Consider the following 27,770-nt stretch of genomic DNA (forward strand, 5'->3'; position numbering starts at 1 on the left):
TTTTGCTCATGCATGGGTTCAGCTAACCTGATTGTCCCTCCCACTAATCTCCTAAATGTGCCCAACTTTGCTTGAACTGCCGTCTCAGATGGTGAATTAGTGGCTGTGGATTAAAGCTGCCGGCAGCATGCCAACAAATCTCTATTCCATTAAATCCACAAGGAAACGTGTCATGTGATGGCTAGGCCCAAACACATTGAGAGGAGAGGGAGAGAACAGAAGATTTCCCCCCCCCCCCAAAAAAAATTACTCACTTTCCAAGATGGCCGCCCCCTTATAAAACACTATTAACCATCTTCTTGATATGTCTGAACAGAGTGTATCGTGGGTAATTTGATCTGGAGGTCCCTGTTGGTTAACTAACAGGCTTTTATGTGACTTCAATACAATTGACTGGCTAAATGAGAATGGAGTGTGTTTCCACTATCCCTGCTCCATCACTGTGACAGACTGGTTAGTATTGTTGGTCGGTGTTCTGGGTGTCTGAAATATGATTGGTTGGCTACCTGGTCCATTCTGCAGCCCAGGGCTGGTGGTGGTTCATGCTTTCTGTAGCATTGTGGATCTGCATGCACAACTCCACCTCTTAATGTGCTTTCTGTCTACAGAATGTATTGTACCTGTCCTGTACCTCAAATGAAGTGACTTTTTTATGTTGACATTCTCTCTTTGTCCTCTCCCCAGTCGTGTCCGGTGTGTCGGTCGGAGGTGGAACACGTGCAGCATGTCTACCTCCCCACCTGCACCAGTCTTCTGAACTTCACCACCACCTCTCACGGTGGCGACGACAGCCCCGGTCCCATCCACAGAGCTATGTGTGGTCTAGGACACACCTGCCACACCAAGGACTACTGCAATACCAACAACCAACACGACTCCAACAACATCTACCACACAGAGACATAAAACCACTTCACCACTCCCAGGCTGTGTGCCAAATGGCTCCCTGGTACTACATGGGGAATAGGGTGCAATATGGGAAGCACCCCAGTCCAGTTCCTTGCCACTCTCCCTGACGGTGGTATTTTCTCCACTCCCCACTGTCAATGATATGGATTATTTTTAAACCAATGATGGACTTGGGATTTTTTTTAATACCACCCCTCCATTTTAGATTTAGGTTTATTGTGTATTATTTAGTTTTAATCTAATTTCATCAGTTGATCTGATCTGAATTAGTGGCGCTATTTTGATTTAGTTCACTGTTTTTGATTGTGTTGTTTTTTTCTCCATATTGGTCTACAGAATGTGAATTATCTATTGGGCCCATAACCTGCAGTGTTTGTACAATACGAGGACATTCTGTGTTCTAGGAGATTAGTAGGCAACGTAGATAGTCGTTCAGTTTTAAACTTTCATTTGCATTTCTAAACGTTTCTTTTAAGCTTTGAGAATCTCATTTTATATGGTTCTAATGGAGTGATATGCGTTTCATTTTTTTGTTTGTTTCCTGTTTAGTTGTTTGTTTTCCATGTAGTTCCTAAGGTTTCCATGCCAAAGTGAAGTTATTTGAGGGGTAGGAAGCAGCCTGACCCTAGCACAGCATTCTGATTTAGCGATGGAATGTGTCCCAAATGACATGCTATTCCTTATAAGTTGTGCGCTACTTTGGGCTCTGGTCAAAAGTAGTGCACTATATAGGGAATAGCATGTCATTTGGGATGCCATTGTGGGTAAGTCTTGACAATAAGCCCAGTATTATTCTCTTCATGTGTAGATGGGTTCTGGAACCAAACCAGAACTTTGACAGGGAAAGAGAGATGGTTGAATGACCCTCCCTTAGGGAAAAAGACCCGATTTCAAACGGAACTCCATGAGCTCCAGCCATTCATTATTTTATCCCATATGAACAGGAACCCGCAGAAATGCAGGTCCCCAAAATAACATGTTCTAAGTATTCTTTTACTCAGTAAGTGATCTGTGATTTTATTTATTGCTAAGGCTGTTTTTCTAGCCTTCTCCCAGATGTGTTTATGTTGCAGCACTAACCCAGACCGTAGGAGTTATTTATACAACACAAACCGATCTGGGATCAGCCGCTACTGTGTATTCTGTGATCAGTATTTCTGTTTTTATGCAGTCAACTAGTGAGTTCCTTTATGATTTCACTACTAAAGGGTACTAGTCTATCAGTGCAATACTAGCTGCTTTTTGAAAAGCCTTTTTTATTTATTTTTAGGGTGGAATATATATTTCTTTCTATCTACACTCACTTTACCAAGGAAGCTTCCCAAGTGAATTATCTGTAGGGTTTTGCCTTATTAATGTAGCAACATGGGTTGTCTCCCAAATGGCACCCTATTCCTTACATAGTGTACTACTTTTGGCCATGGCCCATAGGATTCTGGTCAAAAGTAGTGCACTGAATAGGGTGCCATTTTGAGACTCACATTGTGTTTTTGGTATGCGTTCTTTGCACAGACTTTCTTTGTTTTGAAAGATGATGAAGAATGTTTTCTTTATTGCTGGAACCATTTGGCACATTGTCACTGCAGGGGATTGATGGTTTTGTTCACTTTGTACAAGTAGGATTTGTTTCTGTTTTTTTGAAGCAAAAACCTATGCTCTGTAAATGTAGAAAGAAATTACTTTGGATCTTTTTGTATGTTATTTCTTTGAATGAGAAGTGTTAATAAAGTTTTTTTTTTTTTAAATATTACTTTTCTGACCGAGTTTTTAATTTTTTTAGTTAATCCATTTTATTCATGGCTTTGACAGTGTTGATCTGAAGTTACCCTGGCAACACTCACATTCACTACTGCCAGTGGGGAAGTTCACAGCTGACAGGTCAGATAAAGATATGGGATTAAATGACAGGGTGTTTTGTGATTGAAGATTACTAAACTCATAAGGTCAAAGGTAATGCCTGCTATGCTTTTAATCAGATCTCAGTAAATGAATGATGGTGTTGCCTGTCATTAAAGTTTGTTTGTTGATGTACTGATCATTTCTTTATCAGAATGCATATAGTCAAATTACAGACATTACAGTGCGTTGTCTCTGTTTGCTATTGCTTCACTGTGATAAAACAGTTTGGCGATCGAGGGAAGGTGACCCCATAGAACGTTGCAGAGTATTGATCCACTATCTATATTGACAAACGCACACAACACACTGTCTGGCAACATCAATACTGTCAAAGAGACTCCAAGGACACTGATGACAGCTGGAACAGAGGGAGGGTCCTGAATGAGTGGTGGGGGTGACTGACTTTAAAGGCACAATCTGCAATATTTACAGCTGTTCAGTGGTCCATTCCATTAAGGATGAATAAATACCCATTTGATTCATGAATACAGTGGGGCAAAAAAGTATTTAGTCAGTCACCAATTGTGCAAGTTCTCCCACTTAAAAAGATGAGAGGCCTGTAATTTTCATCATAGGTACACTTCAACTATGACAGACAAAATGAGAAGAAAAAAATCCAGAAAATCACATTGTAGGATTTTTAATGAATTTATTTGCACAATTGGTGGCTGACTAAATACTTTTTTTCCCCACTGTATTTTTTTCAGAGCTGATCTGACTTGGTCAAAATACCAAAATTCTGGTCTGTGTTGGTGAACGCAGTCGAGGAGGCTGGCAATTCCAGTCCTCAAGGGCCTGATTGGTGTCACACTTTTTCCTCCATCCTTAGCAAACAGTCGAGGACTGGAGTTGCCCACCCCTGATCTAGTGTGTTCTGCTCTGTGACGCAGCAACAGTCACATCTGTCGCTGCCCTGTGGCCATACAGTGTGGTCAAAAGCATACAGGCAAAACGTATTAGTGGTGTCAGAACAATGGGGATGGGGAAACTAGAACAAGCTTGTGGGTACGATGTCTGACAATGGAAATATAATGTATGACAAAAGTGTTAATATCAGCATAAGACTATAATCTGTCTTTAAAACAATATAGAAGAAACACAAACATTATTGCTTATTTTGTCCAAGATTCTAATCAAAAATGTATTTAAGTGAAATGCTATATGATTGCATAAATTCCTCATTACATAACTGGCAGTAAAACACTATACTGTATGCTTACACAATGAGTGGCAACATGTACTACATGACATATTAGGGTGTGGTTAACACAGAGAATAGGAGAGAGATAGGAAAGAGGGAGGTTATCAGAGAGAGAGAAGTAAACTACAGATCCGGTAGTCTAATAATCCATGTGTAGTCATTCTTTTTATAATCCATCCAACTTTCACCTCTGTTGAGTTTATGGTCTCAAAGTTCTCTTCAGACACTCATGGCTAGGCAGAGATGTGTTTCACCTCTGTTAAGTTTATAGTCTCGAAGTTCTCTTCAGACACTCTCATGGCTAGGTAGAGATGGGTTTCAAGGGCTTAGGCATCAGTAGTTTATTAACTTACAGGCCCATGCAAAGAAGCTGGAGGTTTCAGTGTAAATGTAATATTTAATTGCATGCAACTCCTTGATAGTTGGTGAGTTCAAGTCCTCTCAGGGTTTAAGTTAGAAAAGGTGTTTAGTTTAGAACGTACATTTTGTATCAAAAAATAAAAGGGTTCTATCCCTTGATGAGAGTTCCATTTAGAACACTTAGATTAGAAGATTAAAGGAGTTCTAGGTAGACGCCTTAATAAAGGGTTCTAGGTGGAACCATTTACAGGGGATTCTAGGTAGAACCATGTACAGGGGATTCTAGGTAGAACCATGTACAGAGGGTTCTAGGTATAACCATGTACAGAGGGTTCTAGGTATAACCATTTACAGGGGATTCTAGGTAGAACCATGTACAGAGGGTTCTAGGTATAACCATTTACAGAGGGTTCTAGGTAGAACCATGTACAGAGGGTTCTAGGTATAACCATTTACAGGGGATTCTAGGTAGAACCATGTACAGAGGGTTCTAGGTAGAACCATTTACAGAGGGTTCTAGGTATAACCATTTACAGAGGGTTCTAGGTATAACCATTTACAGGGGATTCTAGGTAGAACCATGTACAGAGGGTTCTAGGTAGAACCATTTACAGAGGGTTCTAGGTATAACCATTTACAGAGGGTTCTAGGTATAACCATTTACAGGGGATTCTAGGTAGAACCATGTACAGAGGGTTCTAGGTAGAACCATTTACAGAGGGTTCTAGGTATAACCATTTACAGAGGGTTCTAGGTATAACCATTTACAGGGGATTCTAGGTAGAACCATGTACAGAGGGTTCTAGGTAGAACCATTTACAGAGGGTTTTAGATAGAACCAATTACAAAAGATTCTAGGTAAAACATTTTGCAGAGGGTTTTACCTAGAACCATTTACGGTTCCCCTATCGGGACAAGCTTCTATGGTTCTAGTTTAACACCCTTTTTTCTACGAGTATAGTTGTTGTTCTCAGAAAGAGAGTGGCATTACAGAAAGAGAACAATCTTTTAAAAAACATGAAGCGAACAACTAACATTCTTTCCTTTAATATACATACATACATGTCTTTCTGGCCAACTTATTAAAGACTTCATTACTTTTCACTTACAGATACTTGGTCTACGTCTGAAAGGACATGCTATGGCCTGTACAGTGCAGTGTGTACTATAATAGTAGATAGCCGTGGAACCTTGCTTATGGAAGGTGTTCTAGAAGAGTTGCTGTCATGAAGAAGAATCGAATTCAAAGCAGGAAACAACCTGAGAATATGTGTTTCAAATCAGCCCTTAGAAGTGCTGAAAGGAATATGCTACTGTACTGTAAATTACAGTTTTCACATTAGGCAATACAGTTACATTACCCAACAAAATGGACAGAAAATCTATGATTTCCATAATATCTATCCAATGTGTGATCAATGAAGACATCCTCTACAATCATTCTTGCAAAAATATATATATATTTTTCAGATATAATTGCAACATAGGTGTACTGTCTAATCAAATAGAAGAAATTAAATGAAAGAAATTAAATGAAAATAACACTACGTTTAGCACACGTTAATGTGCATCAAGCCTGTCTTGAGCATTTCACCATAAATTCTCATGCACATCACAGTGAATGTCCTCATTGTTCCTGCACTGCGGGAAAAACCTTTAGGCATGGCGAATCCAAGCTTGACACTGGTCTGCATTGATGTCGTCACATGCCTCATCCATGGCCAGAAGGAGGGTGTCACGCTCATGGGGATGGCGATCGTACACCTTCCACCTCCATGATGAAAACAAATCCTCAACAGGGTTGAGGTAAGGAGAGTATGGGAGCAGGTATAGGGTCACAAATCAGGGATGGGCCCAGAACCCTGCCTGAACCACCTCTGCAGGGTGGAACCTGACATTGTTCCACACAATGACATTAACCCTTCACCTTGACAGGCCTGTTCAATGTAATTGAAAAACACAATGAGGTGTGGAGCATTGTAGGATCCAAGTAATGGCCTACATCCTACCACACCATCTTCAGAGATAGCTGCGCACATGGAGATGTTTCTCCCACGTTGTCCAGGCACATGGACGGTCGCTCGTTGGCCAATGAGGTAGAACAGAGTATACTGTCCATAGATCATACTGTAAGAATACTGGAAAATGTTTGGTGAATTTACATGCATTACAATATGTAATTTAGTGTCAATGTAATGGGAAAGCATAATGCATATCCTGCAGACTTACCAGTTTCCTTGGCGAAATGTTCGCATGATCAAATTGACAGTTGATCTTTTCAGATTGGGGTGAACTAATCTGTCAGCCTCTGCCATGGTAAGGCCTCTGTTTACCACATGGTAAATGACAATGGCACGGACTTCATTAGACACAACAGTTCCCTTCCGTCTGCCTCTCTCTCTCTGATGGCCACCTATCTGATGGGCCCCTTGCCCACCTCTTTGACCTCTTTGACAGGGCCCATGCCCACCTCTCTGATGGGCCCCTTGTCCACCTCTTTGATGGGGCCCATGCCCACCTCTTTGACCTCTTTGACAGGGCCCATGCCCACCTCTCTGAGGGGCCCCTTGCCCACCTCTTTGACCTCTTTGACATGGCCCATGCCCACCTCTCTGAGGGGCCCCTTGTCCAGGAGCTCTTTGATTTATTCCTCTCCCTTGCTGTCTATCTGCTCCATGTTGAAAGAAATTGCAGGTGTTCACACACCCCCGTTTATATGGTGACCATTTCAAATCAAATCGAATTTTATTTGTCACATGCGCTGAATTCAACAGGTGTAGATCTTACCGTGAAATGCTTACTTACAAGCCCACAACCAACAATGCAGTTATAAGAAAATAGAGTTAAGAACATATTTACTAAATAAAGTAAAGTCATTGTAAATAGGAATTTGTTCTGAACTGACCTGCCTAGTTAAATATAGGTTCGATAAAAAATAAAAAAGTTGTCCAATGTAAAAAATTATGTAATGTATTAGTGTAAAAAAAGTTTACAAAAAAGTTATACAATAAAATAACAATAACAAGGCTATATACAGAGGGTACCGGTACCGAGTCAATGTGCGGGGTAAGGGTTAGTTGAGGTAATTTGTACATGTAGGTACTGTAGACCAGGTGGCCATTTGATTAATTGTTCAGCAGTCTTATGGCTTGGGGGTAGAAGCTGGTAAGGAGCCTTTTGGACCTAGACTTGGCGCTCTGGGACCACTTGCCGTGCGGTAGCAGAGAGAACAGTCTATGACTTGGGTGACTAGAGTCTTGGACAATTTTTTGGGCCTTCCTCTGACATCTCCTAGTATATAGGTCCAGGATGGCAGGAAGCTTGGCCCCAGTGATGTGCTGGGCCGTACGCATTGGCCTCTGTAGCGCCTTACGCTCGGATGCTGAGTAGTTGCCATACCAGGCGGTGATGCAACCGGTCAGGATGCTCTTGATTGTGCAGCTGTAGAAATCTTTGAGGATCTGGGGACCCATGACAAATCTTTTCAGTCTCCGAAAAGCTGTTGTCATGCCCTCTTCACGACTTTCTTGGTGTGTTTGGACCATGATAGTTAATTGGTGATGTGGACTCCAAGGAACTTGAAACTCTCGACCTACTCCACTACAGCCCCGTCGATGCGAATAGGGGCGTGTTTGGCCCTCCTTTTCCTGTAGTCCACAATCATCTCCTTCGTCTTGCTCACATTGAGGGAGAGGTTGTTGTCCTGGCACCACACTGCCAGGTCTCTGACCTCCTCCCTATAGGCTGCCTCATCGTTGTCGGTGATCAGACCAACCACTGTTGTGTCGTCAGCAAACTTAATGATGGTGTTGGAGTCGTGCACACAGTCATGGGTGAACAGGGAGTACAGGAGGGGACTAAGCACGCACCCCTGAGGGGCCCCCATGTTGAGGATCAGCGTTGCAGATGTGTTGTTACCTACCCAGCCACCTGGGGGCGGCCTGTCAGGAAGTCCAGGATCCAGTTGCAGAGGGAGGTGTTTAGTCCCAGTGTCCTTAGCTTAGTGATCAGCTTTGTGGGCACTATGGTGTTGAACGCTGAGCTGTAGTCAATTGTGGTTAACACTGTATGAAAAAAATTAGCAATAAAGAGTAGTCATTATGTAATTTAGATGTTTATAGTTACAAACAAAATTCATACATAGTAGATAAACTACTTGGATTACGTGATGGTCAAATATATTTAAACAAATGAGAAGAGAATCATATGAAAAGTATTGTGAGCACTGCATTGTGAAAGGCAATTACTTTGCATGAAAGATATTTCTAGATGAAACACTGATTAAGTTTTGTGAAAAAGGTACTGTGTGATTGTGTGTGTTGTACTGACAGTAGTCAATTTCAATACTAAGAGTTGTGAAATCTTACTACATACTTGTGAAAATAGCACCAAAGCGATAAAAAAACGAAAAGGTATACAATGCTGAACACGAGGCTTGAACCCTGGTCTCTGGGGTTGTAGTAATGCATAGAGCTGGGAGCGTTCTGCACAGCTTTTAGAGATTTTATAAATTAGAAATGATGATCTCCCTCCCCTTTTAATGTTATTTTTAATCATAGTTTGCAGATAGCCATTTCTATGACTGCATGTCAGTGACACAGTAACGTCTTTCCTCTGTGTCATTCTCTAACACGAGAATGGAGTTTGGAGGGAAAGACTTTATAAAAGACCCAAGTGTACAAAATGTTCTGCACTCAGAAACCATCTGTTCTGTTCTCTTCTGCTCTGTTCTATTCTGTTTTGTCTGTTCTATTCTGCTCTGTTCTGTTCTATTCTGTTCTGTTCTATTCTATTCTCAACCTCTTGGCTTTAGTAAAGATGTCTGTCACTGACCCACTCCCCAGTAGTCACACACACAACCAGCACTGGCTAAGTGCACTTTCACGTACCATATATCTATCAATCTTTCCAGTGTCATCTTCTCCAACATGCTTACAGGTTTTTACAGTGTACATTATGTAAAGTAGACTAGATGACTTGTCATGACTGTCCTGTGAGGATCAGAATGGGTCAGATCAGACTGGTGGGATTGTGACAGTAACCAGGCCTCTCTCTCTCCCACAGAGTGGAGAGGGGAGGGGGGAGGGATGCTGGAAGGTCGACAGTTCACACCCGGTCATAAATTACAAGAGAAGGAGACTCTCTCTTTTATCCTTTAGTATCAACTAAAGGAATGTCACTTTGTTACGTGAATTAAGTTATCAATGTTCTTAAACCGAACTTCAATTAAACTACTCAGTTTGTATACCAGAAAGTGTAAGGTTCCGGTTGAAAGAAACAGACTGAGACCCAGCTAACAATGGTCAGAACGTTTATTTACGAGAGCTCTAAAATCCATACAATGTACAAAGCCTTTTATATTAACACACACACCCCCAAATGAACTCGCATCAGTAGAGAACTCCACCCCGCTTTAGGCGGTTGTATTTTTCCACAGTACACGTGCATTCATTATCAAACCTTGCCACCTGTCTTCTAATCTCCTGCCAGCTAAGCCGTTCCCAGGCCGTTGTTTCTCTCCCTAACTTAGGGAGGCCTCTTCTCCTGTTCCTTTCCCAAGGTCGTCTTATCAACTCTGCCCTGTTCATTTTGAAGTAGTAACAGTGTCCTAGTCTTAAAAATCTACCCACACACAGCATTGGATTATAGTCTTTAACACCTTATTATAGCCTTATAATATCTAATACATTTCAACAGGTTATATGGTTTCTGAGTGAAATAATTTAGTCAAACCTTTAATCATATAATTTCCATTACACCCTTTGTCTCCAAAGACAATCATATCTTGACATTCCACTAGGGACCTTTGTCTCATGTAAGTCTGTATGTTACTCTGTGTTAATATTTAGTTAGTTAGTAAATGAACAATTAAACCAATTTGTGTGATACAGAATGATCGGTAAGGCTGGGGTTTTTGCGGATCCAAGAATGATTAATAAGTGACTGTTATTGATATATCATTTACATATCTTCTAGAGATTAATTCGGGAGATGGTAACTCATTAAACAACTCCATCCGTGGTGCCCCAAATCCTAATGAGTTAATTGTTACATGATTCATTTAAATCAGGGTAACAATGAAACATGGAAGAAATAAATAACAGTCATCAGATTAATGAAAGTAAAGTCACAACATACTTATTTTCTATTTATTGCAGTGATACACAGGAATAAAGTGGCAAAGAAACAGTGGGTAAACCCTAATGCAAAGACAGGTAACTAGATGGGTAAACCCTAATGCAAAGACAGGAAACTAGATGGGTAAACCCTAATGCAAAGACAGGAAACTAGATGGGTAAACCCTAATGCAAAGACAGCTAACTAGATGGGTAAACCCTAATGCAAAGACAGGAAACTAGATGGGTAAACCCTAATGCAAAGACAGGTAACTAGATGGGTAAACCCTAATGCAAAGACAGGTAACTAGATGGGTAAACCCTAATGCAAAGACAGGAAACTAGATGGGTAAACCCTAATGCAAAGACAGGTAACTAGATGGGTAAACCCTAATGCAAAGACAGGTAACTAGATGGGTAAACCCTAATGCAAAGACAGGTAACTAGATGGGTAAACCCTAATGCAAAGACAGGTAACTAGATGGGTAAACCCTAATGCAAAGACAGGTAACTAGATGGGTAAACCCTAATGCAAAGACAGGTAACTAGATGGGTGCCCCCCGAAAACAATAACAGGTAACTAGATGTGTAAACCCGAATATAAAACCGGTAACTAGATGTGTAAACCCTAATATAAAAACAGGTAACTAGATGTGTAAACCCTAATATAAAAACAGGTAACTAGATGTGTAAACCCGAATATTAAAACAGGTAACTAGATGTGTAAACCCTAATATAAAAACAGGTAACTAGATGTGTAAACCCTAATATAAAAACAGGTAACTAGATGTGTAAACCCGAATATTAAAACAGGTAACTAGATGTGTAAACCCGAATATTAAAACAGGTAACTAGATGTGTAAACCCTAATATAAAAACAGGTAACTAGATGTGTAAACCCTAATATAAAAACAGGTAACTAGATGTGTAAACCCTAATATAAAAACAGGTAACTAGATGTGTAAACCCTAATATAAAAACAGGTAACTAGATGTGTAAACCCTAATATTAAAACAGGTAACTAGATGTGTAAACCCTAATATAAAAACAGGTAACTAGATGTGTAAACCCTAATATAAAAACAGGTAACTAGATGTGTAAACCCTAATATAAAAACAGGTAACTAGATGTGTAAACCCGAATATTAAAACAGGTAACTAGATGTGTAAACCCGAATATTAAAACAGGTAACTAGATGTGTAAACCCTAATATAAAAACAGGTAACTAGATGTGTAAACCCTAATATAAAAACAGGTAACTAGATGTGTAAACCCTAATATTAAAACAGGTAACTAGATGTGTGAACCCGAATATTAAAACAGGTAACTAGATGTGTAAACCCGAATATTAAAACAGGTAACTAGATGTGTAAACCCTAATATAAAAACAGGTAACTAGATGTGTAAACCCTAATATTAAAACAGGTAACTAGATGTGTAAACCCTAATATAAAAACAGGTAACTAGATGTGTAAACCCTAATATAAAAACAGGTAACTAGATGTGTAAACCCTAATGTTAAAACAGGTAACTAGATGTGTAAACCCGAATATTAAAACAGGTAACTAGATGTGTAAACCCGAATATAAAAACAGGTAACTAGATGTGTAAACCCTAATATAAAAACAGGTAACTAGATAGGTAAACCCTGATGTGAAAACATACTTTAATGTAATAGGTAGGTGAGCCCTGTCATGAAAAAGTGGGTAACACAGAGTTTTATTGGGGTCACCCTCCCTCCATACATGCAGTGATGGTGACCCCCACATGAACTTTCACCTACAGGCAGCATCTATCTATCTCTCCAGTGTCATAAAATCTAACAATGTATTACACAGTAGACACAGAGGCAGACCTGAAGCCTCATCTTCAGCTCCGACATGCTGACACAGGTTCTTATGGTGGACATTCTGTAACACAAACTGCTCCACCTCTAATTGAATATTGCATAAGACTGGCTTATCTTGCTAACTTATCAATGCAAGGCAGCGTGTTGCTGTGTCTCTGTCTCCTGATAAGGCACAGTAAGAGGGTTATACTGTACATGGGGTCAAAGATGAGTTGGCTATACGGTGCTGGGAAAAAGTATTTGTCCCTTTAACATTTTCTCAGCTTTGGAATATTTTAGATACTGATTAACACAATAATTAAGTATGTCATTATTGTGTTATTTGTAAACTCAGGTTCCTTTTAGCTAATGTTAGGTTTTGGTTGAATATCTTTTTATTTATTTTTTAATGTAACCTTTCTTTAACCAGGTAGGCCAGTTGAGAACAAGTTCTCATTTACAACTGCGACCTGGCCAAGATAAAGCAAAGCAGTGCGACACAAACATCACAGAGTTACACATGGGATAAACAAATGTACAGTCAATAACACAATAGAAAAGTCTATGTACAGTGTGTGCAAATGTAGTAAGATTAGGGAGGTAAGGCAATAAATAGGCCATAATTACAATTTAGCAATTAAACAATGGAGTGATAGATGTGCAGAAGGTGAATGTGCAAGTAGATATACTGGGGTGCAAAAGAGCAACAACAAAAAATAACAGTATGGGGTAGTTGGGTGGGCTATTTACAGATGGGCTATGTACAGGTGCAATGATCGGTCAGCTGCTCTGACAGCTGGTGCTTAAAGTTAGTGAGGGAGATATGTCTCCAGCTTCAGTGATTTTTGCAATTGATTCCAGTCACTGGCAGCAGAGAACTGGAAGGAAAGGCGGCCAAAGCAGGAGTTGGCTTTGGGGGTGACCAGTGAAATATACCTGCTGGAGCGCGTGCTGCGGGTGGGTGCTGCTATGGTGACCAGTGAGCTGAGATAAGGCGGGGCTTTACCTAGCAAAGACTTATAGATGACCTGGAGCCAGTGGGTTTGGCGACAAGTATGAAGTGAGGGCCAGCAAACGAGAGCATACAGGTCGCAATGGTGGGTAGTATATATGGGGCTTTGCTGACAAAACGGATGGCACTGTGATAGACTACATGCAATTTGCTGAGTAGAGTGTTGGAGGCTATTTTGTAAATGACATCACCAAAGTCGAGGATCGGTAGGATGGTCAGTTTTACAAGGGTATGTTTGGCAGCATGAGTGAAGGATGCTTTGTTGCGAAATAGGAAGCTGACTCTAGATTTAATTTTGGTTTGGAGTTGCTTAATGTGAGTCTGGAAGGAGAGCTTACAGTCTAACCAGACACCTAGGTATTTGTAGCTGTCCACATATTCTAAGTCAGAACCATCCAGAGTAGTGATGCTAGACGGGCGGGCAGGTGCGGGCAGCGATCGGTTGAAGAGCATGCATCTGATAACATTCAGTATCAAAAATATGCAAAAATAGAGAAAAGGGGGCAAATACTTTTTCACAGCACTGTATATGCTTTACGTTATCACAGCTATCGCTGTGAGGTTATCACAGTTATCACAGCTATCACTGTGAGATTATCCCAGTTATCACAGCTATCGCTATGAGGTTATCCCAGTTATCACAGCTATCACTATGAGGTTATCTCAGTTATCCCAGTTATTGCTGTGAGATTATCCCAGTTATCACCGTTATCGCTGTGAGGTTATCACAGGTAACTAGATGGGTAACTAGATAGATGGATTTTGAATATTAAAAATGTACTTGGAATGTTACTAAGCCATATCACAAAGTTCAGTAGCCCGCTGTACCAAAACACAGGGCATAAGGCTGTACCTGTGCCAAAACACAGGGCATAAGGCTGTACCTGTACCAAAACACAGTGCATAAGGCTGTCACTGTACCAAAACACAGGGCATAAGGCTGTCACTGTACCAAAACACAGGGCATAAGGCTGTCACTGTACCAAAACACAGTGCATAAGGCTGGCACTGTACCAAAACACAGGGCATAAGGCTGTCACTGTCCAAAACACAAGGCATAAGGCTGCACCTGTACCAAAACACAGTGCATAAGGCTGTCACTGTACCAAAACACAGGGCATAAGGCTGTACCTGTACCAAAACACAGGGCATAAGGCTGTCACTGTACCAAAACACAGGGCATAAGGCTGTACCTGTACCAAAACACAGGGCATAAGGCTGTACCTGTACCAAAACACAGGGCATAAGGCTGTCACTGTACCAAAACACAGTGCATAAGGCTGTACCTGTACCAAAACACAGGGCATAAGGCTGTCACTGTACCAAAACACAGGGCATAAGGCTGTCACTGTACCAAAACACAGTGCATAAGGCTGTACCTGTACCAAAACACAGGGCATAAGGCTGTCACTGTACCAAAACACAGGGCATACGGCTGTATTTCCTTAGCTATTGTGACCCCTTCTGGCCATAGCGAGTTTGTTCTCAAGTACAATTTGTGTGTTGTAGAATGTAAGGGGAGATCCTTGTGGTGTTTCACCATTCCTATCTGCCATGTCTCATTCCAGACATGGTTCATTTGAAAGTAATGAACACGTTGTGAAATGTGCATATATTTTAGCACTGTTCCTCCGTGGGAATCAAACGCACAACTCTGGTGTTGCAAGCGCCATGCTGTACCAATTGAGAACCAGACTCTACTTATCTATTCTTCTCTCCTCAATTATATCTCCCTTTCACTCTCTCTTGCTCTCTCGCTCTTTCCTTTTCTCTCTCTCTCTCTCTCTCTCTCTTTCTCTTTATCTCCCCCTTCTCTGTCTCTCTCTCTCTCTCTCTCTCTCTCTCTCTCTCTCTCTCTCTCTCTCTCTCTCTCTCTCTCTCTGTCTCTACTGGACTCTACTCTACTGGACTATACTGGACTATACTCTACTGGACTACACTCTACTGGACTATACTATACTGGACTATACTCTACTGGACTATACTATACTGGACTACACTGGACTATACCGGACTATACTATACAGGACTATACTCTACTGGACTATACTTTACTGGACTACACTGGACTATACCGGACTATACTATACTGGACTATACTGGACTATACTATAAGGGACTATACTGGACTATACTATACTGGACTCTACTGGACTATACTATACTGGACTATACTCTACTGGACTACACTCTACTGGACTATACTGGACTGGACTATACTGGACTATACTCTACTGGACTATAATGTACTATACTCTACTGGACTATACTCTAGTGTACTATATTGGACTGTACTATACTCTACTGGACTATACTCTACTGTACTATACTGGACTGTACTATACTGGACTATACTCTACTGGACTATACTGGACTATACTATACTGGACTATACTCCACTGGACTATACTCTACTGGACTATACTGGACTGTACTATACTGAACTATACTGGACTGTACTATACTGGACTATACTATACTGGACTATACTCTACTGGACTATACTCTACTGGACTATACTGGACTATACTATACTGGACTATACTCTACTGGACTATACTCTACTGGACTATATTCTACTGGACTATACTGGACTATACTATACTGGACTATACTCTACTGGACTATACTCTACTGGACTATATTCTACTGGACTATACTGGACTATATTCTACTGGACTATACTATACTGGACTATATTCTACTGGACTATACTGGACTATACTCTACTGGACTATACTATACTGGACTATACTCTACTGGACTATACTCTACTGGACTATATTCTACTGGACTATACTGGACTGTACTCTACTGGACTATACTATACTGGACTATACTCTACTGGACTATACTCTACTGGACTATATTCTACTGGACTATATTCTACTGGACTATACTGGACTATATTCTACTGGACTATACTCTATTGGACTATACTCTACTGGACTATATTCTACTGGACTATATTCTACTATATTCTACTGAGCCCCATTGCAGTGTGAGTCTGAAAATCAAAAGAAATCAGCCAAGACCTCAGAAGAAAGGTCTTGGGTATGTGTGTGTGTGTGTGTGTGTGTGTGTGTGTATGTGTGTGTGTGTGTGTGCGTGTGTGTGTGTGCGTGTGTGTGTGTGCGTGTGTGTGTGTGCGTGTGTGTGTGTGTGTGTGTGTGTGTGTGTGTGTGTGTGTGTGTGTGTGTGTGTGTTTGTGTGTGTGTGTGTGTGTGTGTGTGTTTGTGTGTGTGTGTACACTGCCGGTCCAAAGTTTTAGAACACCTACTTATTCAAGGGTTTTTCTTTATTTTTTACTATTTTCTACATTGAAGAATAACAGTGAAGACATCAATATTATGAAATAACACATATGGAATCATGTAGTAACCAAAAAAGGGCTAAACAAATCAAAAAATATTTAATATTTGAGATTCTTCAAATAGCCACCCTTTGCCTTGATGAAAGCTTTGCACACTCTCGGCATTATCTCAACCAGCTTCATGAGGTAGTCACCGGGAATGCATTTCAATTAACAGGTTTGCCTTCTTAAAAGTTAATTTGTGGAATTGATTTCCGGATGATCTCCGCATGTGTATTTCCCACCGTAAAGCATGGAGGAGGAAGTGTGATGGTGTGGGGGTGCTTTGCTGGTGACACTGTCTGTGATTTATTTAGAATTCAAGGCACACATAACCAGCATAGTTACCACATCATTCTGCAGCAATACACCATCCCATCTGGTTTGGGCTTAGTGGGACTATCCTTTGTTTTTCAACAGGACAATGACCCAACACACCTCCAGGCTGTGTAAGGGCTATTTTACCAAGAAGGAGAGTGATGGAGTGCTGCATCAGATGACCTGGCCTCCACAATCCCCTGACCTCAACCAAATTGAGATGTTTGGGATGAGTTGGACCACAGAGTGAAGGAAAAGCAGCCAACAACTGCTCAGGATATTTGGGAAGTCCTTCAAGACTGTTGTAAAAGCATTCCAGGTGAAGCTGGTTGCGAGAATGCCAAGAGTGTGCAACGCTGTCATCAAGACAAAGGGTGGCTACTTTGAAGAATCTCAAATATAAAATATATTTTGATTTGTTTAACACTTTTTTGGTTACTACATGATTCCATATGTGTTATTTCATAGTTTTGATGTCTTCACTATTATTCTACAATGTAGAAAATAGTACAAATAAAGAAAAACATTTGAATGAGTAGGTGTTCTAAAACTTTTGACCGGTAGTGTATGTTTACAAGATGTGTGTGCTTAATCTGCCCGGACAAGCAACGTCTGCGGCTGCCACAGCTGCTCTGCCCACTCCACAGCGAGAGAGGGAGGTGAAAGGGAGAACAACAAAGGAGTGGGGAGAGTGAGGGTGAAGGGGAAAGAGAAGGAGAAGGAGATTCCAGGGGGGCCACCATACACTATAAATCCACTCTTGGAGGTTGCGGTCTGGGGCTTGGTGCCTACGAAAAACACAGCAGCCTTCTGCCTCAGAATAACCTCCTCAATGATCCTCCATAACTCAGGAACCATGCCTCGTGTTGACACAGACCTCAAACTGGTCTTTACGGATGTCCTGTTCAGACCCAAGAGAAGCAGTCTGAAGAACAGGTCAGAGGTCGGCCTGGAGGGGGCTGGGGGACTGGGGAACTGGGGGTAGGGGACTGGGGGTCGGGGACAGGGGGCTGGGGGTCGGGGACAGGGGGCTGGGGATAGGGGACAGGGGGTAGGAGACAGGGGGTAGGGAACTGGGGGTCGTGGGCAGGGGGCTGGGGGTAGGGGACAGGGGGTAGGAGACTGGGGGTAGGGGACTGGGGGTTCGGGGACAGGGGACTGGCGGTAGGGACTGGGGGTTGGGGACAGGGGGCTGGGGGCAGGGGACAGGGGGCTTGGGGTAGGGGACTGGGGGTCGGGGACAGGGGGCTGGGGGTAGGGGACAGGGGGCTGGGGGTCGGGGACAGGGGGCTGGGGGTAGGGGACAGGGGGCTGGGGGTCAGGGACAGGGAGCTGGGGGTAGGGGACAGGGGGCTGGGGGTAGGGGACAGGGGGCTGGGGAACGGGGACAGGGGGCTGGGGGTAGGGGACAGGGGATAGGAGACTGGGGGTAGGGGACTGGGGAAGGGGACTAGGGGTAAGGGACAAGGGGTAGGAAACTGGGGGTAGGGGGATTGGGAATTGTGGATTGTGTTCCTCTGGGTTTGCTGTGTGCTGTTTGTTTGTACCCCTGGCATTATTACAGTGAACATCTAAGATCTTGTGACCTAGTTGTAGTGGCTGATATTGATTTATTGGCTAAAGTGTATCTCAATAAGGAGGACTTGTCATAGTACTTGATTCCTTTGAGAGAGTGTTTGCTTGAGTACAGTGTCAGTATACATGGAGTGTACCATGGAGTGTACCATGGAGTGTACCATGGAGTGTAATATGGAGTGTACCATGGAGTGTACCATGGAGTGTAACATGGAGTGTAATATGGAGTGTAATATGGAGTGTACCATGGAGTGTAATATGGAGTGTAATATGGAGTGTACCATGGAGTGTACCATGGAGTGTACCATGGAGTGTAATATGGAGTGTAATATGGAGTGTACCATGGAGTGTACCATGGAGTGTACCATGGAGTGTACCATGGAGTGTAATATGGAGTGTAATATGGAGTGTACCATGAAGTGTACCATGGAGTGTACCATGGAGTGTAATATGGAGTGTAATATGGAGTGTACCATGGAGTGTACCATGGAGTGTACCATGGAGTGTACCATGGAGTGTAATATGGAGTGTAATATGGAGTGTACCATGGAGTGTACCATGGAGTGTACCATGGAGTGTACCATGGAGTGTACCATGGAGTGTAATATGGAGTGTACCATGGAGTGTACCATGGAGTGTAATATGGAGTGTAATATGGAGTGTACCATGGAGTGTACCATGGAGTGTACCATGGAGTGTACCATGGAGTGTAATATGGAGTGTACCATGGAGTGTACCATGGAGTGTAATATGGAGTGTACCATGGAGTGTAATATGGAGTGTACCATGGAGTGTACCATGGAGTGTAATATGGAGTGTAACATGGAGTGTACCATGGAGTGTACCATGGAGTGTACCATGGAGTGTAATATGGAGTGTAATATGGAGTGTACCATGGAGTGTACCATGGAGTGTACCATGGAGTGTACCATGGAGTGTACCATGGAGTGTAATATCGAGTGTAATATGGAGTGTACCATGGAGTGTAATATGGAGTGTTCCATGGAGTGTAATATGGAGTGTACCATGGAGTGTACCATGGAGTGTAATATGGAGTGTAATATGGAGTGTAATATGGAGTGTACCATGGAGTGTACCATGGAGTGTACCATGGAGTGTACCATTGCATGTACCATGGAGTGTTCCATGGAGTGTAATATGGAGTGTACCATGGAGTGTTCCATGGAGTGTACCATGGAGTGTACCATGGAGTGTAATATGGAGTGTACCATGGAGTGTACCATGGAGTGTAATATGGAGTGTACCATGGAGTGTAATATGGAGTGTACCATGGAGTGTACCATGGAGTGTAATATGGAGTGTAACATGGAGTGTACCATGGAGTGTACCATGGAGTGTACCATGGAGTGTAATATCGAGTGTAATATGGAGTGTACCATGGAGTGTAATATGGAGTGTTCCATGGAGTGTAATATGGAGTGTACCATGGAGTGTACCATGGAGTGTAATATGGAGTGTAATATGGAGTGTAATATGGAGTGTAATATGGAGTTTACCATGGAGTGTACCATGGAATGTACCATTGAGTGTACCATGGAGTGTTCCATGGAGTGTAATATGGAGTGTAATATGGAGTGTACCATGGAGTGTTCCATGGAGTGTAATATGGAGTGTTCCATGGAGTGTAATATGGAGTGTACCATGGAGTGTAATATGGAGTGTACCATGGAGTGTACCATGGAGTGTACCATGGAGTGTAATATGGAGTGTAATATGGAGTGTACCATGGAGTGTACCATGGAGTGTACCATGGAGTGTTCCATGGAGTGTACCATGGAGTGTACCATGGAGTGTAACATGGAGTGCACCATGGAGTGTTCCATGGAGTGTACCATGGAGTGTAACATGGATGGAGTGTACCTTGGAGTGTTCCATGGAGTGTACCATGGAGTGTACCATGGAGTGTAACATGGAGTGTAATATGGAGTGTACCATGGAGTGTAACATGGAGTGCACCATGGAGTGTACCATGGAGTGTACCATGGAGTGTACCATGGAGTGTAATATCGAGTGTAATATGGAGTGTACCATGGAGTGTAATATGGAGTGTTCCATGGAGTGTACCATGGAGTGTACCATGGAGTGTACCATGGAGTGTACCATGGAGTGTAACATAGAGTGTAATATGGAGTGTACCATTGAGTGTAATATGGAGTGTACCATGGAGTGTTCCATGGAGTGTTCCATGGAGTGTAATATGGAGTGTACCATGGAGTGTACCATGGAGTGTAATATGGAGTGTAATATGGAGTGTAATATGGAGTGTAATATGGAGTGTACCATGGAGTGTACCATGGAGTGTACCATTGAGTGTACCATGGAGTGTTCCATGGAGTGTAATATGGAGTGTAATATGGAGTGTAATATGGAGTGTGCCATGGACTGTTCCATGGAGTGTAATATGGAGTGTTCCATGGAGTGTAATATGGAGTGTACCATGGAGTGTAATATGGAGTGTACCATGGAGTGTACCATGGAGTGTACCATGGAGTGTAATATGGAGTGTAATATGGAGTGTACCATGGAGTGTACCATGGAGTGTACCATGGAGTGCACCATGGAGTGTTCCATGGAGTGTACCATGGAGTGTAACATGGATGGAGTGTACCATGGAGTGTTCCATGGAGTGTACCATGGAGTGTACCATGGAGTGTAACATGGAGTGTAATATGGAGTGTACCATGGAGTGTTCCATGGAGTGTACCATGGAGTGTACCATGGTGTGTACCATGGAGTGTAACATAGAGTGTAATATGGAGTGTACCATTGAGTGTAATATGGAGTGTACCATGGAGTGTTCCATGGAGTGTTCCATGGAGTGTACCATGGAGTGTACCATGGAGTGTACCATGGAGTGTAACATAGAGTGTAATATGGAGTGTACCATTGAGTGTAATATGGAGTGTTCCATGGAGTGTTCCATGGAGTGTTCCATGGAGTGTTCCATGGAGTGTACCATGGAGTGTACCATGGAGTGTTCCATGGAGTGTAACATGGATGGAGTGTACCATGGAGTGTACCATGGAGTGTACCATGGAGTGTAACATGGAGTGTAATATGGAGTGTACCATGGAGTGTTCCGTGGAGTGTACCATGGAGTGTACCATGGTGTGTACCATGGAGTGTAACATAGAGTGTAATATGGAGTGTACCATTGAGTGTAATATGGAGTGTACCATGGAGTGTTCCATGGAGTGTTCCATGGAGTGTACCATGGAGTGTACCATGGAGTGTACCATGGAGTGTAACATAGAGTGTAATATGGAGTGTACCATTGAGTGTAATATGGAGTGCACCATGGAGTGTTCCATGGAGTGTACCATGGAGTGTACCATGGAGTGTACCATGGAGTGTACCATGGAGTGTAACATAGAGTGTAATATGGAGTGTACCATTGAGTGTAATATGGAGTGTTCCATGGAGTGTTCCATGGAGTGTTCCATGGAGTGTACCATGGAGTGTACCATGGAGTGTTCCATGGAGTGTTCCATGGAGTGTTCCATGGAGTGTTCCATGGAGTGTACCATGGAGTGTACCATGGGGGTAAGCATCTTTTTTGCCCATTTGTTCCAAGTGTTCATTCATTCAGCGCCTGCAGCCAGTGAGCTCAGCTGTAGTTTTTAACTGTCTCTATGGACAGCCTACTGGTTGATTCAGCTTCTGCCTTGTAACACACTGTTTACAGCTGAGCTCCATTACACATGCCATCTACAGTATTACTACTACTGTTGACACTTTCGCTCAGCGCTTGTCTGTTTTACACCCTCTCTTTTTTACATCAGTGAATAAAACCGATCATTTAACACAAGACTTCAGTATTGAATGTATGGATGGACATGATCATGTACACATAGAGATCTTCAGACATGCACTAGTATTATGGATTGGACATTCTGCAGCAGAACAAGAAGACTGCAGTAACAGTAGAGATCAGTGTTTCGATGTGAAAAGAGATGGCAGTAGCCTATTGATCTATATGATGCTGTATGGTTTAGGATTAGATGCTGAAGTGGCGACTCCCTCCCTCCCTCCCTCCTTCCCTCCTTCCCTCCCTCGACAAGAGACACCACAACACTACATAAAGAGAGACCTAATACAACAACACATCATGGCAGCAACACAACACGACAACACAGCATGGCAGCAACACAACATGACAACAACATGGTAGCAGCACAACATGACAACATCATGGCAGCAACACAACATGACAACACAGCATGGCAGCAACACAACATGGTAGCAACACAACGTGGTAGCAACACAACATGACAACAACATGGTAGCAACACAACATGACAACACAGCATGGCAGCAACACAACATGACAACAACATGGTAGAAACACAACATGACAACAACATGGTAGCAACACAACATGACAACACAGCATGGCAGCAACACAACATGACAACATCATGGTAGCAACACAACATGGCAGCAACACAACATGACAACAACATGGTAGCACAACATGACAGCACAGCATGGCAGCAACACAACATGGTAGCACAACATGACAACACAGCATGGCAGCAACACAACATGACAACAACATGGTAGCAACACAACATGACAACACAGCATGGCAGCAACACAACATGACAACAACATGGTAGCAACACACCATGACAGCAACACAACATGGTAGCAACACAACATGACAACAATACAACATGGTAGCAACACAACATGACAGCAACACAACATGACAGCAACACAACATGACATCACAGCATGGCAGCAACACAACATGACATCAACACAACATGACATCAACACAACATGACAACAGAGCATGGCAGCAACACAACATGACAACAACATGGTAGAAACACATGATGACAGCAACACAACATGGTAGCAACACAACATGACAACAACACAACATGGTAGCAACACAACATGACAGCAACACAACATGACAGCAACACAACATGACATCACAGCATGGCAGCAACACAACATGACAACAACATGGTAGCAACACAACATGACAACAACACGGTAGCAACACAACGTGATAGCAACACAACATGACAGCAACACAACACATGGTACAAACATTATCGGGCACAGACAGCATAAGAAACAGCCACAAATGTCAGTAAGAGTGTCCATGATTGAGTCTTTGAATAAAGAGATGGAGGTAAAACTGTCCAGTTTGAGGGTTTGTTGCAGCTCGTTCCAGTCGCTAGCTGCAGCGAACTGAAAAGAGGAGCGACCCAAGGATGTGAGTGCTTTGGGGACCTGTGTGTGTGTGTGTGTGTGTGTGTGTGTGTGTGTGTGTGTGTGTGTGTGTGTGTGTGTGTGTGTGTGTGTGTGTGTGTGTGTGCAGGCTGGCAACGTGGTGACAGCGGAGATGGTGGAGGAGCTCATTCTCTCTGGCGCTGACATCATCAAAGTGGGCATTGGGCCAGGTGGGTGCGTCAGTCTAAGTGTTCCCCCTAGCAAGGTGGGCGCATCAGTCTAAACCTTCCCCCCAAGGGCCATGTGAGTACATCAGGCTAAACCTTCCCCCCAGGGGCCAGGTGGGTGCACCAATCTAAACCTTCCCCCCAGGGGCCAGGTGGGCGCATCAGTTTAAGTGTTCCTTCCTCGGAGGCAAGGAGACTGTCCACATCTGTTCCATCTTTACACACACACCAAGCTCACTAACTGCTTGGGGAAATAAGCAAAGCCATTGAATCAACTCTTTAACGTAGCATGAAGGGATGATGCAGCGGCCAGGGTGTGGAATCACAATAGGACATCTATCTGTAATAATGAATTGACCTCTTCATGTCCAGGGTCAATGTGAACCTCTCCATGTCCAGGGTCAATGTGAACCTCTCCATGTCCAGGGTCAATGTGAACCTCTCCATGTCCAGGGTCAATGTGAACCTCTCCATGTCCAGGGTCAATGTGAACCTCTCCATGTCCAGGGTCAATGTGAACCTCTTCATGTCCAGGGTCAATGTGAACCTCTCCATGTCCAGGGTCAATGTGAACCTCATCATGTCCAGGGTCAATGTGAACCTCTTCATATCCAGGGTCAATGTGAACCTCTCCATGTCCAGGGTCAATGTGAACCTCTCCATGTCCAGGGTCAATGTGAACCTCTCCATGTCCAGGGTCAATGTGAACCTCTTCATGTCCAGGGTCAATGTGAACCTCTTCATGTCCAGGGTCAATGTGAACCTCTTCATGTCCAGGGTCAATGTGAACCTCTTCATGTCCAGGGTCAATGTGAACCTCTTCATGTCCAGGGTCAGTGTGAACCACCCGTATCAAGACAGAGGTGGGCTACCCCCAACTTAGCGATGTCATCGAGTCTGCAAACTCCGCCCACGGCCTCAAAGCCTTTCTGAACATGCATGCACTCACACATGCACATGCAGCCATAACAAACCCATATGGCCACAATAGTCTCTGTAGCAAAGCTTAAAGGGCAGAGGATGACATCAGTGTGTCACTATGCAAAGGAAGGAAGCAGGGTGTCACTTTGCAAAGGAAGGAAGCGAACACCATGATTTGATACAATAAATAAAAACCATTATTGAAATTGCAAAGTTATAAAACCACATTACAATCTAATAGCTGGAGAACACCAATTGATTGATTTATTTATGAACCTGTCCATGGCTGGTTGCAGTTAGGCTTCCCATCTTCATCCACGCTGACATGGTGAGGACGGGGGAATGCTGGCAGGACACGACCAGTGCCTGACTGAGGTCGTCCAGAAGGATGGCAAGAAAGGTCAAGCTGTTCTATGGGTTAAGCTCGGACAACGCCATGAAGAAACACGTAGGGGGAGTGACCGAGTACACAGTCACCTACTGTCAGTCAATATGGACCATCTGCTAAAGGACCTGTTGAATGGAACTGTGAAGGGGTCTGCTATGGACCTGTTGAATGGAACTGTGAGGGGGTCTGCTAAAGGACCTGTTGAATGGAACTGTGAGAGGGTCTGCTATGGACCTGTTGAATGGAACTGTGAGGGGGTCTGCTATGGACCTGTTGACTGGAACTGTGAGGGGGTCTGCTATGGACCTGTTGACTGGAACTGTGAGGGGGTCTGCTATGGACCTGTTGAATGGAACTGTGAGGGGGTCTGCTATGGACCTATTGAATGGAACTGTGAGGGGGTCTGCTATGGACCTGTTGACTGGAACTGTGAGGGGGTCTGCTATGGACCTGTTGAATGGAACTGTGAGGGGGTCTGCTATGGACCTGTTGAATTGAACTGTGAGGGGGCCTGCTATGGACCTGTTGAATAGAACTGTGAGGGGGTCTGCTATGGACCTGTTGAATGGAACTGTGAGGGGGCCTGCTATGGACCTGTTGAATGGAACTGTGAGGGGGTCTGCTATGGACCTGTTGAATAGAACTGTGAGGGGGTCTGCTATGGACCTGTTGAATGGAACTGTGAGGGGGCCTGCTATGGACCTGTTGAATGGAACTGTGAGGGGGCCTGCTATGGACCTGTTGAATGGAACTGTGAACTGCTTAAAAGGATTTGTAGTCATGATCACTAACATCCCTTGAATGTTGTCTCATCATATACGTACACTGGGTTGGTGTTGATGTTCTCCTCTCCCTCTGCAGGGCGTCAGAGGGTCAGACGGTGGAGGTTCCCTACAGAGGAGACGTAGAGAACAGCATCACAGATATCCTGGAGGGCCTCCGCTGATATCTGGTGGTGTCTGATACCTGGTGGTGTCTGGTGTCGGGTGGTGTCTGATATCTGGTGGTGTCTGATATCTGGTGGTTTGATACCTGGTGGTGTCTGATGCCTGGTGGTGTCTGGTATCGGTTGGTGTCTGGTGTCTGGTGGTGTCTGGTGTCTGGTATCTGGTGGTTTGATATCAATATAAATAAATGACTTAAAATGTCTGATAACTGGTATCTGGTGATGACTGATATCTGGTGGTGTCTGATATCTGGTATCTGATGGTGTCTGGTGACTGGTAGTGTCTGATAACTGGTGGTGTCTGGTATCTGGTGGTGTCTGATATCTGGTATCTGAGGGTGTCTGATATCTGGTATCTGATGGTGTCTGGTGTCTGATAACTGGTGGTGTCTGGTATCTGGTGGTGTCTGGTATCTGGTGGTGTCTGATATCTGGTGGTGTCTGATATCTGGTATCTGATGGTGTCTGGTATCTGGTAGTGTCTGATAACTGGTGGTGTCTGGTATCTGGTGGTGTGTGGTGTCTGATATCTGGTATCTGAGGGTGTCTGATATCTGGTATCTGATGGTGTCTGGTATCTGGTAGTGTCTGATAACTGGTGGTGTCTGATAACTGGTGGTGTCTGGTATCTGGTGGTGTATGGTATCTGGTGGTGTCTGATATCTGGTATCTGAGGGTGTCTGATATCTGGTATCTGATGGTGTCTGGTATCTGGTAGTGTCTGATATCTGGTGGTGTATGGTATCTGGTGGTGTCTGATATCTGGTATCTGGTGGTGTCTGATATCTGGTATCTGGTGGTGTCTGGTATCTGGTAGTGTCTGATAACTGGTGGTGTCTGGTATCTGGTGGTGTATGGCATCTGGTGGTGTCTGATAACTGGTGGTGTCTGATATCTGGTATCTGGTGGTGTCTGATATCTGGTGGTGTCTGATATCTGATGGTGTCTGATATCTGGTATCTGAGGGTGTCTGATATCTGGTATCTGATGGTGTCTGGTATCTGGTAGTGTCTGATATCTGGTGGTGTCTGATATCTGGTGGTGTCTGATATCTGGTATCTGGTGGTGTCTGATATCTGGTGGTGTCTGATATCTGGTGGTGTCTGGTATCTGGTGGTGTCTGATATCTGGTGGTGTCTAATATCTGATGGTGTTTGATATCTGATGGTGTTTGATATCTGCTCTTCTCTACTCTCAAGCTGCCACTAACTCAGATGAATGATCGCAGGTATGATGCATAATGATACTCCAGACATATCTGTCTGTCTACACCAACAGCCCACTGATGAGCTACTGTACAGTACACCGTTTGCCTATAAGTCACTAGAAGAAGATATCTGTACACACACAGAACACTTGCAGTGCTTTGATATGTAGATATTTGCCTGTGCGTATGTGTGTGTGCGTGTGGGTAGATCTGTGAGTGTGTATGTGTACCTTTATTTAAACTAGGCAAGTCAGTTAAGAACAAATTCTTATTTACAATGACAGTCTACCCCGGCCAAAC

The 27,770-nt window shown here is 43.3% G+C and overlaps 1 protein-coding gene across 2 annotated transcripts in view; it reads left to right on the forward strand.

Moving 5' to 3' along the window:
* Positions 1-2,938, forward strand: part of LOC115175367 (E3 ubiquitin-protein ligase MYLIP-A) — a 31,126-nt gene extending 28,188 nt beyond the window's left edge. For both annotated transcript variants that reach the window (XM_029734592.1, XM_029734590.1), the window contains one exon: positions 685-2,938. In XM_029734592.1, coding sequence (XP_029590452.1) covers positions 685-906 — 222 coding nt within the window. In that variant the 3' untranslated portion in view covers positions 907-2,938. The remainder of the gene's footprint in view (positions 1-684) is intronic.
* Positions 2,939-27,770: the final 24,832 nt, after the last annotated feature.

This window comes from Salmo trutta, chromosome 36 (assembly GCF_901001165.1).
Source record: "Salmo trutta chromosome 36, fSalTru1.1, whole genome shotgun sequence".
Taxonomy (NCBI): Eukaryota; Metazoa; Chordata; class Actinopteri; order Salmoniformes; family Salmonidae; genus Salmo; species Salmo trutta.